At 56.2% G+C, this 12,497-nt stretch overlaps 1 protein-coding gene, 1 long non-coding RNA gene and 1 other non-coding gene across 3 annotated transcripts; 2 read left to right on the plus strand and 1 right to left on the minus strand.

Moving 5' to 3' along the window:
- Positions 1–299: 299 nt before the first annotated feature.
- LOC123807232 lies at positions 300–900 on the plus strand. Its single transcript, XR_006783603.1, has 2 exons — positions 300–543; positions 763–900. It is a non-coding gene; the product is annotated as an uncharacterized LOC123807232 (long non-coding RNA).
- On the plus strand, positions 584–667 carry LOC123807271. The gene has a single exon (XR_006783613.1). It is a non-coding gene; the product is annotated as a small nucleolar RNA SNORD60 (small nucleolar RNA).
- A 422-nt stretch (positions 901–1,322) lies between the features above and the next one.
- RAB26 (RAB26, member RAS oncogene family) lies at positions 1,323–7,463 on the minus strand. The gene is made up of 10 exons (XM_045820788.1): positions 7,387–7,463; positions 7,113–7,299; positions 5,866–5,976; positions 3,470–3,511; positions 3,319–3,385; positions 3,132–3,184; positions 2,682–2,747; positions 2,542–2,598; positions 2,362–2,438; positions 1,323–2,255 (listed from the first exon to the last, which is right to left on the minus strand). Exons 1-10 carry the CDS (start codon positions 7,437–7,439, stop codon positions 2,153–2,155), a joined length of 816 nt encoding a protein of 271 aa, XP_045676744.1. The 5' UTR covers positions 7,440–7,463; the 3' UTR covers positions 1,323–2,152.
- Between the last annotated feature and the right edge of the window lie 5,034 nt (positions 7,464–12,497).

The raw sequence follows: 12,497 nt of genomic DNA on the forward strand, positions 1-12,497 counted from the left end.
GGAAACTACGACTTCCGGCGGCGCCGCTGTCGCGAGGCTGGAGTGGCGGCTTCAGGGTCACTCTATGCGGAAGATAGGAGTCTAATTGGCTCTGTGCATCCGTCGCTCACAGGTTTAATGGCCTGTACAAAAGGTAAGACCGCCCCCAAAAGAAATGCCATGGTGCTATTGGTGAAATCAGGAAGAGTAGAGGGCGGAGCGTGTCAGCGGCGGGGGCGGATACTCTGCTGGGATTATCCAATCGCAGAGGTGGGGCAGTTTCTATAAAAGCTTGAACCTCGCGTGTTCTCGTTCTTTCGGAGTAAAGTATGAGACTGGGGTCAAGTTGATGTTTGGACTCCATGTGTCATGCCTGGAGAGGAGTTGGGCACCGAATGAAGCCGAGGAGGTCGTCAAAACCCACAGGCTGGCGTAGCCCTGAGGTCCAGCCTCGGCCTGATCGCCACCGTTGTCCTCACCGTTGTCCACGTTTCTTGCCCACCCTTCAGGCTCCCGAAGTTCCGTCGAGGAAGTCCGAACCTCCAGACCTACAGTTCCCTACAGGTAAGGCAGGGCCAAGCCTGGCTTCCCCGATGCCGCTCCGAGCCTGTGATGAATTGCTTTAATTTCTGACACCTCGTATGAAAACTGCACGTGCAGTCTGATTATTTTTGCAAGACTGAGGCTTAAGGATGCCCCCCCCCAATGGCGGTGGGTCTGGGGGGTAAAAATAAATGGAGACAATGGGCTTCTGTGTACATATCTGTACTGTCTGCCTTTCAGGACCGTCGGCGACCTGGTTGGAGACCTTGAATTGTAAATCAACGTCTTTCAGGCCAGGAACCTGGTGGTAAGGCTGGAATAATCCATATCGACAATATTTTAAGTGCTTAGCAATAAAGCAAAGATGGTGAGAATTTATTAAAGTGCAAGAGTCTTTATTTTCACACCATAGGAGTCTGGGGGGGGGGGGCTGGCTCATCCCTGGGCAGCCTTGGGAAGGGGTATAGACATAAAAATGAAAATTCATACTTCCCACCTGCTGAGACAACCTCCATTTTGCTTCTAAGGTGCCCCACCCCCCGCCAAAATATTTTTTGGTGCCTTTGCCCTAGGGTGAGTCATGAAATCTTAATTTCTCTTAATTGGCCGAGTGCTCGTTTGTGCCTTTGGAGGGAAGTTGACTTGACTGCCCAGGTTCCCATGTGCTGCTTGGACAGCATTGTGGTCCAGGCAGCCCTGCTCTAATCTCTTTGCCAACCCAGTTACAAGGGAGTGCCACCCTCAGGACCTGAGCTTTGCGGAGAACTCTAAAAGGTGATTTCAATGGACAACACAGGCACTCCAGAAAATACAACTTTATTCACTAGGACTGAAAACAATGGCTCTCAATCAAAAGACTTGAAGATTTTAGTAAAAGATGTAGTACATTACCAGCCCTCTTGGCTTGACCTTGCCAAGTATAGGCCTCAACTGTGGGCTAGTCGTGCCCAATACCATGACCTGCTGAGATGGTGCCCTGGTCAGCAGGTGACCGCTGGTAGTCCTAGTTTACCTGACATTTATGTAATCTACCACATGCTATTACTTGTGTTACAAAGCCACAGTCTTGGCATCCTCCAAGGGAAATTGAGAAGACCCTGTTGATGGAACCAGAGTATCCTGGTATGGGCTGGGAGCACATGCCCCACCCCTGGTCCTTGGCACAAACCCATGTGATTCTCAGTGAAGCCCTCAGCTTGGAGCATTGTCAGGAATTTGGCCAGTCTCTGCCTGGGAAACACGGGCAGCTGAAGACATGGCTTTTTAAGGGGTTAGGGACTGCTGCCTTAACAAAGCTGAGTTCTGTCCAGGAGGGGGCAGCAGAGAGCACCAAGGTTCCCTGCTTAGTGTATCCTTTCCTACAGTTATTTGGCTTTTCTGTGAGGGCCTTGGCTGCGGCAGGTGAAAGACACCTGCACGCCTGGTAGCTCCCTGAAGCCCATTTGTTAGGGTTGAGGCTATACAGATTGCCACCCAGACAAGAGAAGGGCTAGACTTAGCCCGAGAGTGCTGGAAAACCTGGGATTAACCATTGGGTGACAAGTCAGAGGGCCCTGTAGACCAGCTTTCCAGGGGCTGGGCTGAGCCTGGGCCTCCCAGCTGGATGCCTGGTGGCTGTTCCCAGCCAGGCTTAGGGTCTGCAGCAGGAGGCACTGCGGCCCTCCCTCCTGACATAGTCGTGCAGCTGGAAGTGGAGCTTGCTGGGGGCCTTCATGGAGCGCTGCTTCAACTCCCTGTGGGACAGGGGTGACCATGGAACAGGTGGCCTGTACCCCTAATAAGGGGATTCAGACCCTAGATCTTAATCTGGAGGTCTTCCTGGTCACTGCCAGGACTTACTTTGCTATGGCTGTGAAGGCCAAATCCACGTTGAGGCCCATCTTGGCACTGGTCTCCATAAAAGGCAGCCCGTACTCCTGCAAACAGCTGCTGCTAGCCAGGGGACATCTGGGTGGGGACAGCCCAGGCTCTACAGCCCCAGGGGACACCCCTCTAGCCACCCACCTCTCCCAGACTCACCTTGGCCAGTTTCTCCCCATCCTCCCTCTTCACCACACGTTCCTGGGCAGAATCCACCTGGCACAGGGGTCTTGGTAAGAACTGGCCTGGGGCTCACCCCCCTGTAGAGCCAGAGGGAAAGGACAGGGGCAGGTGCCCACCTTGTTCCCTAGCAGCATGAGCACCACGTCGTGCTGGGCATATTCCTGGATCTCAGTCAGCCAGGCCTGTCACGGGAGAGCTGAGACCAGGCTGGTGTTCCCCACACCCCTCCCCTATCCGGGCCATACCCCGCACAGTGCCTCTAACAGGAATGGCCCAGAAATTTACCAGTGTGCCATGCTGAGGTACCCCTGACAAGTGTCAAGGTGGTGGTTGGGCTAACGGAGCTGGAAGGTTACCCAGGCCACCTTTGGCTCATACTCAGTGTGCGCCACCAAAAGCCCAGAGGGGCCCTCTTTTCCCCTCCCTGCTCTCAACAGGGTCCTCAGATCCTGAATGCCATCTACCTGAGGGAGGTTGGGGTTTGGCTCAGGCCCCATCATGGCCCATCACTGTCACACCCATCACTGCCACCACCCCACTCACCGGCCCAGAAGGAAGCCACTGACCTGGATGTTGTCAAAGGAAGCCTTGTTGGTGACATCATAGAGCAGTAGCAGTGCTGGGGGCAGAGGGCCAGTGAGGACACCTCCAGTCACCCCCAACCCTTCTCTGAGCAGAAGCCTAGGGAACAGGGCACCCACAGACAGACCATGACCCCAACTCCCTGGGCTGGGACAGGGTCCATGAGCTCACCATGTGCATCACGATAGTAGGCATGGGTGACACTGCGGAACCGCTCCTGGCCTGCCGTGTCCCAGATCTGCAGTGACAGACACAGGCCAGTGGTCAAGGCTACCCCATCCCCCCCAGGTGCCCTCAACTCACCCTTCCCCAGTTGCCTCACCTGCAACTTCACCTTCATGCCGTCCACGTCCAGTACTTTGTTCTGAAACACAATCAGCCATCTCCAGCAATGAGCCCAGTGCCGTGTGCTGGCAGGGGCCTTCAGCTGGGGCATGGGGGCAGTGCAGGACAGGAGAGGCAGGCAGTGCCAGGCCAGGACTGAGCCTGAAATTGATGATCCCCTGGTGTGCCCCTGAATTCCATCTTAACCTGTTGGTCCCTCAGTTGGCCAGGCTCTGCCCCCAACACCCACCTCCTGGTTAACCTCACCTCCTAACTGGAGGTGACACTTCTTGAACCCAAGTCCTGGCGTCAGCCCAGCCCTCCCGTGTGTCTTTGGTGAGCCCCTGCTGATGACACATGGTCAGAGGGCACCCAGGCCTCTCTCCTCAGATGGACATAGTGATGGACTTGCAGGCTGCTGCCCTCCACGGCCATGAGTGTCTAATTCTGGGCCAGGTTGTTCTTACCAGCCCACCCTGCAGACCTGGCATACTGCCGCACCAGTTGCACTGCCCCTTGCTGTCACCCACCCTTCAGTCACTGACTCCAGTTGCTCTGGCCCTCCCCCAGCACCTCTCAAGCCTGGCCCCTTCACCCTAGCCTGCCTCCTATTCCCAGTGCCCACCAATTCAGCCTTACCCCACACACCTTTCCCCTGCACTCTCCCCAGTGTAGACCCAAGCCCCCTTACTAGCCACTGGCATCTCTCAGCTCTGACATGCTGCTCCTTTTGCTTGGAGCTATTTGCATAATAACATTTGAAGTCACCTGCCATGTGACCCCAGGTCCATTACTAATACTCTGTGCCTCAGTTTCTCCATCCACAAATGGGGATAGCAAGGGTGCCCATCACACAGCTGCTCCAATGACTTTAGCTACTATGTGCAAAGCACTGAGAACTGTGTCTGGCCCAGAGTGAGAGCTAAGAGCATTTGTTGTCATTTAAAAGCTGCTCTCCACAGGGGAGGGCAGTTCCCTGAGGACAGAGCCCAGTGCAGTAACCGGAGCGCAGAACTGCCTTGTACACAGTGGGTGCTCACTTCATGTTTGCCGCCTGGCTATGCTCTCTAGCCAGCCCTGAAGGGAGTGGCCCACCCTGGTTTCCATCTACCAGGTGGGGATGGGGGGTAGGTGGAATGTCACTGTCTCCCTTTTCTCAAGCTCTTGCTGTCAGGGTGCTTCTGGGTCTCCAGGGAACCAAGCCCAGCCATCTGTCAGGCTGGGAGGACACCCCGCCTTCCGTGTCGCCTGGAACAGGGGTGTAAACCAGCCACCTCACCTCCCTCACCACCTGCCCCAGAACCGAGAGGGAGGTGAGAAGGGGGGCTGCAGAGCCAGAACAGGCAAAAGACCACCTGCCCTGAGCCTACACAGCCCCCTTCAGGCACCTGAACCCTTAAACTCCCTTTCAGAGAACTTGAGGGGATCTGGTCCCCCCAAACAGGGTAGAGAATGGCTCCCAGGCTGGAGGGAGCCCCTTTTCCTGTCTCCAGAATAGGCCTTCCTCCCAGCCTCTAAGGAACTGGGTCTAATTAAAGGGTGAGAAAAATGCAAATTCAGGATTTGCAGAGAACACACCAGGAACTAAACAGCACCTCAGGACTGGCATGCGGAATCTGGACTCATGGACAGAGATGGGAGCTCTGATGCTGGAGCCCTGCATGCCTGAGGCCGTGTCCCCTATCATTTCCTACTGACCCCATAAGCTGCTTGACATGCTGGAAGGTCTTGGGAGCCAAGAGTCCAGGGGAACCCCAGAAGAACCTCAGGGCATAGCCCTCCATTTGGGGGCCAGTTATGGGCCTTTGGCAGAGGAGAGCAGCTGAGTAGGAGCATTTCCCATGAGCCTCCTCATCCAAGTCAGGGACCTTTCCCCCAAGCAAGCCCCTAGTCTCTAGGTAACACCCTTTCTCCAGTCGCTGGATGGGGTGTGTGCTCAAGAGCCATAGCCATCTATCTTGTGGGTCCTGGTGGCCTGCCTGGAACCTCAGGGTCCCCTTTATACAGCGGGACAGTGATGCTGGCCTCCCAAGTAGACCTGGGCCTTGAGTTGCCTCTGATGGCCCTGGAGGAACCAGTGACCACTTACCCAGAGGCACAGGATAGAGCCCCAGGGCTGTTGAACTGACCCTAGCCCCAGGGGTACCATCTCCACTTCAGTCAGAAGCAGCCATCATCTGTCTCCAGGATCCTTGGGGTGTCAAGAGGCAGGCAGTTTGACGGTTAAAGCATCTCACCTCAACCACCCTGACCCTTGGACTCAGGGGTCCATCCAGGAGCTCCACCCTGTGAGCCTGTCAGTGCCACAGGATAATGGAGAACCAGCTGCCAGGGGTGTTGTGAGAACTAAATGAGCTGATGTCGGGGGCCCAGGATGTCAACCTCCACTCTTACCCGAAAGTCGATCCCCACAGTGGAGATGAAGGTTCCTGCCAGAAAAGCTCCATCCTTGAAGCGCACGAGCAGGCAGGTCTTCCCCACGCCAGAGTCCCCCACCAGCATGACCTGGGGTGAACAGGAGGGGCAGAGGGGACCAGGGTGCTGGCCCACTTAGAGGGGTGTCTGGTCTTCCCTGAGCTGATCTGGTCAGAGAGGGGCTGTGGGTGAGGAGCAGGAGTGGAGGGAAGCACCCTAGGCCCACAGGTGGACCCCAGGACTTGGGTTCAGGACTGTCCGAGGCACAGCAGCCACGATTTCAGCTGCCCTGCACCTCCAGCTTCTACCTTTACAGGTTTCTGTCCCCTCTCTCCCCAACAGAGGCCCATCTCAATCAGTGGGGAGTAAGGGCAGCTGCCTCCATCCAGGGCTTTACCTACCCGCCCCCTCCCACTGCCCGCAGACCCTGGACACCATACTTGATCTAGAAGGGGAGCATCTGGGGCTTCATGGGGAGTGGAACCAGGAGGTTGGCAGCTAGGGACTTTCTAGAAGGCCTGTAGGGGCCTCTATGCCAGAGGGTTTCCAATCCAGCCAGACACAGAAGGAATGTGTCACAGAAGGGTCAGATTTTAGCAGGAGGAGGGACCCAAGACAGGTTCATGGACAGGGAGGGGCAGTCAGGCCTAACCCTTCCTCCACCCTTTCACAGCCTGCTGCCAAAGGCTCCAAAACCCAAAGATCGTCCTGCCAAGCCCCTACAATTTCACAAGTTTCTGCCTTGGCCTGGAGGAGGCTCCCGCGCTCCAACCCACTGGCAAACCTCTTCTTAGTCTCCCTGCCCTCTAGAAAAGAGGAGACCCACAGACCCTAGGGCTGAGGGAAAGCAGCATATGGGAAATGTTGAGACTGGGACCACAGCGGGGGCGGAGGCATTTGGGGAGCGGGGAGAGGGCACCTGGCTCTTCCGCGGGACCCCTTATCCTGTTCTGCCACCTGGGGGGTAGGGTAGGGGGCAGGCCTGTGTGGTATCCCAAACGCAGGTCTCACAGCTGTGTGTGTGTGTGTGTGTGTGTGTGTGTGTGTGTGTGCCCGCGCGCGCGCGGGCGATGCACTGTGCCAGCCGCTCCAGCCAGCTCCTTGCCAAGGGTGCGCAGGGTCCTGCACCCCTGCCCTGGAACAGCCCTCCCCCCGCCCCCATCGCCTCCTACCAGACGCCACTTGCTGCGCTTGCATGGTGGGGGTGGGGTGGGTGCCCGGCTCACCTTGAAAGCTACGTCGTAGAAGTCGCCACCACCGCCCAGCGAGGGCCGGCTGGGTTGTGGGGGCCCGTTGGGCGGCGCCTCGGAGCGGGGGCACGCAGTCCCGGGGCGCACCGGCCGGGACGCATTGGCGGCGGGCAACACTGAGGCAGCAGGAGCGCTGGCCTCCTTGCTCCTGGGAGTCTTCTTCCTGGACATGACAGGCGGGGAGGGCACTCAGTGAGTTCCCACAGCAGCCTCCTCACACGCACAGCCAGCCGCCCTGTTCTCTGCTCACACTGAGCTCCACTCGGACCCGAACCCGTCGCGCGGCAGTGGCAGCGGCAGCATCCTGGGCTCCCGGCTCTCCACAGCCCCACCCCCGCCCCACAGCCCCGCAGCCACTCAGCCTCCAGCTTCCCGCCGCAGCCACCAATGGCTGCGCTGAGGCGGGGCCATGCAAATAAGCCGGCCGCCCAGGAGACGGGTCCGGAGGCCCCTGCTCAGCCCTGGGTGAGCCAGTTAGTGCTCCTCTGCCTGGTGGACATAGCTCCGTGGCCACCTCCTGGCCTAGGTTGGAGTGTGGGGCACTGGGTCTGGGTGAGGGAGCATCCGAAATCCTGTCGTCCTCTTCGCGCTGTGCCCTACTAAGGCCCCACGCTTAGTAGGTGGGCATTGACCCCCACTGGACCATTTCTGGGTCTGTGACAAGGGGAGTGCTCTGAGGTAGGGGGCACTGAGGCAGTGGAACTGCAAGGGGGGAGTGGGCACCCTGGGATTCTGTCTCTTCTTAGCCAGAGATGCCACCTGGCCTGTTGCAGAGCCCCCTCTCCTCCAGGGCAGCTGAGTCCAGGAACTCCGGGTTGGCCAATGAACTCCGGGGAACCAAGCACTGAGACTCAGCAGACAGCTGGTTATGAGGCAGGACTTAGCAGGAACCGCTGAGCTTCAGGGCTGAGCTGGCAGGAGCTCTCTCCACACCTCCTATCCGCTAGGCTGAAGTTTTGGGAAAAGGGAAATTGGCTCCACCACAGCCAGCAGCAGGTCCTCTGCTTTCAAGCATCTCATTGGTGAAGGGGGTGGGAGGTCTCTCCCCCAGGCAGTGGCTGGCCCTTGGACTTCCAACACCAGGTTCCACACTGGTCCTTGGTAGACCCCTTTCCAGGGCCTGTCACATCCTCCCCAACTAGGCCACCTGGGACTCTGTCCCAGAACCCCTACCTAAGATGCTCTGGGTTTTGAGAACGAGGCTGAGACTGTAATGGAATCCTGGGAATGATAACCAAGATGCTCTTCTTTCGGGGTTTGGGGGTAGTAGGTGCAGACAAAAGGGCATCACCCCTGGGATCAGTCTCTGCTCCATGTTCTTCTAGGAGCTGGAGGAACGGCTTTGCTCCTGCACCAGGCAGATGTGACAGGTTCTTCAGAGGTCTTAGCCTGGACAGCTGGCAGTGCCCAGAGCTTGAGTAATTATATTGGGCAGACGTTCCACAGGCTCAGAGGTCTAGAAAAGCACAGATGGAGGGATGCTGTCCAGCAAAGCAATTCCTTGAGAGGAACTGGCGGGGACTTGCATGGGGAAGGCTGCGGAAAGCTGCCCTTCATTCAGCACCATCGTGTGCCTGGCACATGTCATTTTCAAAACTGTCCGTGAGGTGTGTGGTGCTACGACCCTCAGTGTTCATATGGGAAAACTGAGGCCCAGAGAAAGGAAGGGAGCTGTCCAAGACCACCAGGCTAGGAAGTGGCGGAGCCAGGATTTGCATGTGGAAACTCTGGCGCCAGAAGGCATAAACTGCCTCACAGCAGGGTGGGCCCACAGGTCCCCTAGAGACCCATCCTTCAGGGCCTTGTCAGAGCTGGGGTACAAACCTGAGGAAGCCCCTAGCCTCCTTTCTTATCTCGTTCCTCTGGAACCCCGCTTTTTCCAGGCCAATGAATGACCAGGTGTGAGGGTAGTAGGACCTGGGGTGGCTTCGTTGGGCTTCCACTACTGTGACCTTAGGTATTCCAGGTATCCCACCCCTCAGAACCCAACTACAGGGTGGCTGGCCTAGGGTCCTACGCAGTGGGCTCCCTGCTTCCTCCTGCCGGCCCCTGCTCAGAGCATCCGTAGGGCATGGAGTTACTGTGGAGTTTGGGTGCCCTATGAGTGGGGGCTACCGCTAGGAAAGCCTGGGTTGGGGGAAGGGGGAGCTAGTGCTGGTGGGGTGACCAGGAAGAGAGGAGGCAGGCATGCTAGAGAGGGTAGGAGACCAGTAGGGAGGGAAGCTGAGGGCAGCAGAGCAGGAAGTCTTGGCCTTGCAACCTTTAAAATTAGGAGAATATATGTGAAACTCCAAGTCTCTGGTTTCTCTTGAAAAGAGGAAGTTCTGGGCCCCTGCATCACAGCACCCGCCTTGCCCCCCTTGCTCTCCAGCAGTCCTCCTAATCTTTGATCATTAAGTCTCTTAGTTCCTCTGTTTGCCATCCATATCACCCTCTGGAATGTAAGCTGTCTGGACACAGGAAGTCTCTTGTCTTGGTCACTGTCATATCCCTGGCAGCTGGCTCTGGGCCTCAATAAATAGTTATTAAATTGGTGAAAGAAATATGAGTTAGAAACATGGGTCCCACACTTCAGGAGGACACATCAGTGCTAACAAGGATGTAAGGCAGAATGTGCTTCAAAGTACAATGACGGGACCATGTGATTGCTATGGCCCCTGGGGCTCAGTTGGTTGGAGTGTCGTCCCATACACCAAAAGGTTGTGGGTTTGATCCCTGGTCAGGGCACCTATGGGAGGTGGCCAATCGATGTTTCTCTTTTTCTCTCTCTCAGATCAATAAACATATTATATATACATATGTGTGTGTGTATATATATATATATATTTTTTTTTTTTAAAGACTAATGTGATCAAGGAGTAAGGGCAGGCTTGGTGGAGGAAGGGAATTTTCACTGGGCTTTGAGGGTTGAGCAGCAGTCCAATAAGACAGGTGGAAGAAGCAAATATATGTGGGCTCAGAGTGCCAGAAGGTGGGCACTTTGAACAGAAGAGGTCAGAGTGTGGTCCAGTTGCTTGGAAGAAATGGCAGGTAACCCAACTGGTAATATAGGAGGGGGACTAGAGTATAAGGCAAACGTAAACATTTTGCCTATAAGCTTGGAGATTGTTCAGCAAGAAGTAGGGAGCCATGCGTGGTTTCTAAGCAGAGCCACAGAGGACACTGCCACAGGAGTACTGCAGAGCAGCAGAAAGGGAATGGATGGTGCAGCCCATGGAAAGGGAAATAAGTCAGAGGAGGGTCAGTAACCTAACGGGAGGTAATAGGGACAAAGGGGACCTCCAGCAGGGATAGAATCGGTAGGCCTGCAGGTGAGGCAAAGAAGAGTCAGAGCCCATGGGGCAGAGACTGTGGAGTGTCTCGATGGATTAGAGATGGCAAATTCTTTGCTACTCCTCCCAGTCAGGAAGGAGGGTCTATGTTCCCCACCCTGGGGTCTGGATAGGAGCTGTGATTGCTTTGCTGGCAGGGGTGACCCTGTGTCCCCTTGTGGACTCAGAATTTACAGACTGGCAGCACCTCCTTCCTGTCTCCTGGAACACTCATTTTTGGAACTCAGCTACCATACCATGATAAAGCCCAAACAGCCCCTTGGAGAGGAACCTGCTTGCCAGCCACGTGAATAGAGAAGGCATCCCGGCAGATTCCATGCAGAGCGGTTACGCCATCCCACTGAGCCCTGACCAAGATGCAGATTCGTGGGCATTTGGGGGGTGTTTGTTATACAGCTGTAGATAACAAGAACAGGCTGCCAGCCAGGGGAAGGAAAGCGGCCCATTTGGTGGGAAATGTCACCAAAGCAACCTTGGCTGGATCTGGGGATGCCCAGAATCTTGGGACCTTCAAACCTAGAGAGAAGAAGACCCTCTGCAGGCCAGGTCAGGTTCCTGTGGCAGGGCATGGAGTAGTGAGCCATGGGGCTAAACAGTGGGAGTGAGGGCATGGGGGGCAGGGCGTGGCGAGGACTATATCCCACTGGGGACAGGGGCCTACAGCCCTCAACCCTGTTGACATAGGGTTGGCTCTGCTATGCAGGGGAGGGTCTACATGTGTTCATGTTCCAGCAAAGGGATGGAGCAACCCAGCTTCCTTGAGGCCTCCCTCCTGGACCCCAACCCCCAGCACCCTCTGGCCCTGATTTCTGGTTCCCTTATATCCTGGGGCTCTAGCTGCTGTACTCCTTCTGGTTGTCTGACCCCCTTGTCCTGGAGTGATATGTACCATGCATCCCAGATGCAACAACCCTCTAGGACCTGTGGTCTGGGGCCGTCTCCCTCTGGGTTCCCATTTTCCAGGCCCTCCTGCTTCACTCGCACATCTCACTCACCCACAGGACATGGCCCTCAAGTCAGGCAAGCTCAGGAAGCAATGAGAGTCCTCTTCAACCTGCTCAGAGCCCACTCTTCCAGGCAGCCTTTTCTGGATTCTCCCACTCCCGCTTCTTATTCCATGGACACTCAAATTTGCTGTCCAGTGGTCCACTGCAGGTGGGGATTGTCCTGTTTCTGCACCAGCCTATGAGCTTCCTGAGGACAGTGTGGATGCTGCTTGCTCCTGCCCACTCCTGCCCCTACGAAGCACTGAATGGGGAGCTCTGTGACTGAGCAGGACAGAGCTAGGCTAGGCTTCAGAGGTCCTTTAGCAAGGGGAATACGAAAAAGCCCCAAAGTTTGTGCCCCCAGAGTGCCTTCCAAGAAATCAGTCCTACAGAATTCAGCTGCCTGAAATCTCAGGGAAAGGAACCCTGGCTGGGAATGGCACCAGGAGGTAGAGGGCACTGCTGGGTCCTGACTTGCTGTGTGACCCTGGGCATATAGCATCCCTTCTCTGAGCCTGTTCCCCTCTCTGTGAAATGAGGAGGTGGAAGGAAATGATTTCTGAGGTTCCTTCCAGCTCAAACACCTTATGTTCTATGAAATCTGCATGAATGTTGCCATGGAGACGTCAGAGAAGAACTGCAGCAGCGCTAAATGTGACTTCCACCCCAAACAGAGAAGAACCCAATCACCCCAGAAGCAGCTGATGTCAAAGGTGCACCTCCCCACTGTGCTCGATGCCCAGGTGCAGACCTCTTGCCTTGGTGACACTGAGGCCCTACCTGGCAGGTGAGAAGGTAGGGGTGTTTATCCCTGTTTGAACAAGGAAAGGACTGTTCCACAGAGGGCTGGGGCAGAGGGGGCAGATCCACCCTCTGCCGTCACTCCCCAGAGCACCTCAGGTTCTCACACGTGAGTACTCTTGGAAGTTTCAAGATGAAAAATGTGCCAACTGCAGAACGGGGGATTAGGAGGGGCCCGCTCTGCTCCAGACCCTGCACTGAGGCCCCATGGGACCTCTGGGCTTGGGCAAAACAGAACATCT

This window comes from Phyllostomus hastatus, unplaced genomic scaffold, assembly GCF_019186645.2.
Source record: "Phyllostomus hastatus isolate PE091 unplaced genomic scaffold, TTU_PhHast_1.1 phas_scaffold_442, whole genome shotgun sequence".
NCBI classification, from domain to species: Eukaryota; Metazoa; Chordata; class Mammalia; order Chiroptera; family Phyllostomidae; genus Phyllostomus; species Phyllostomus hastatus.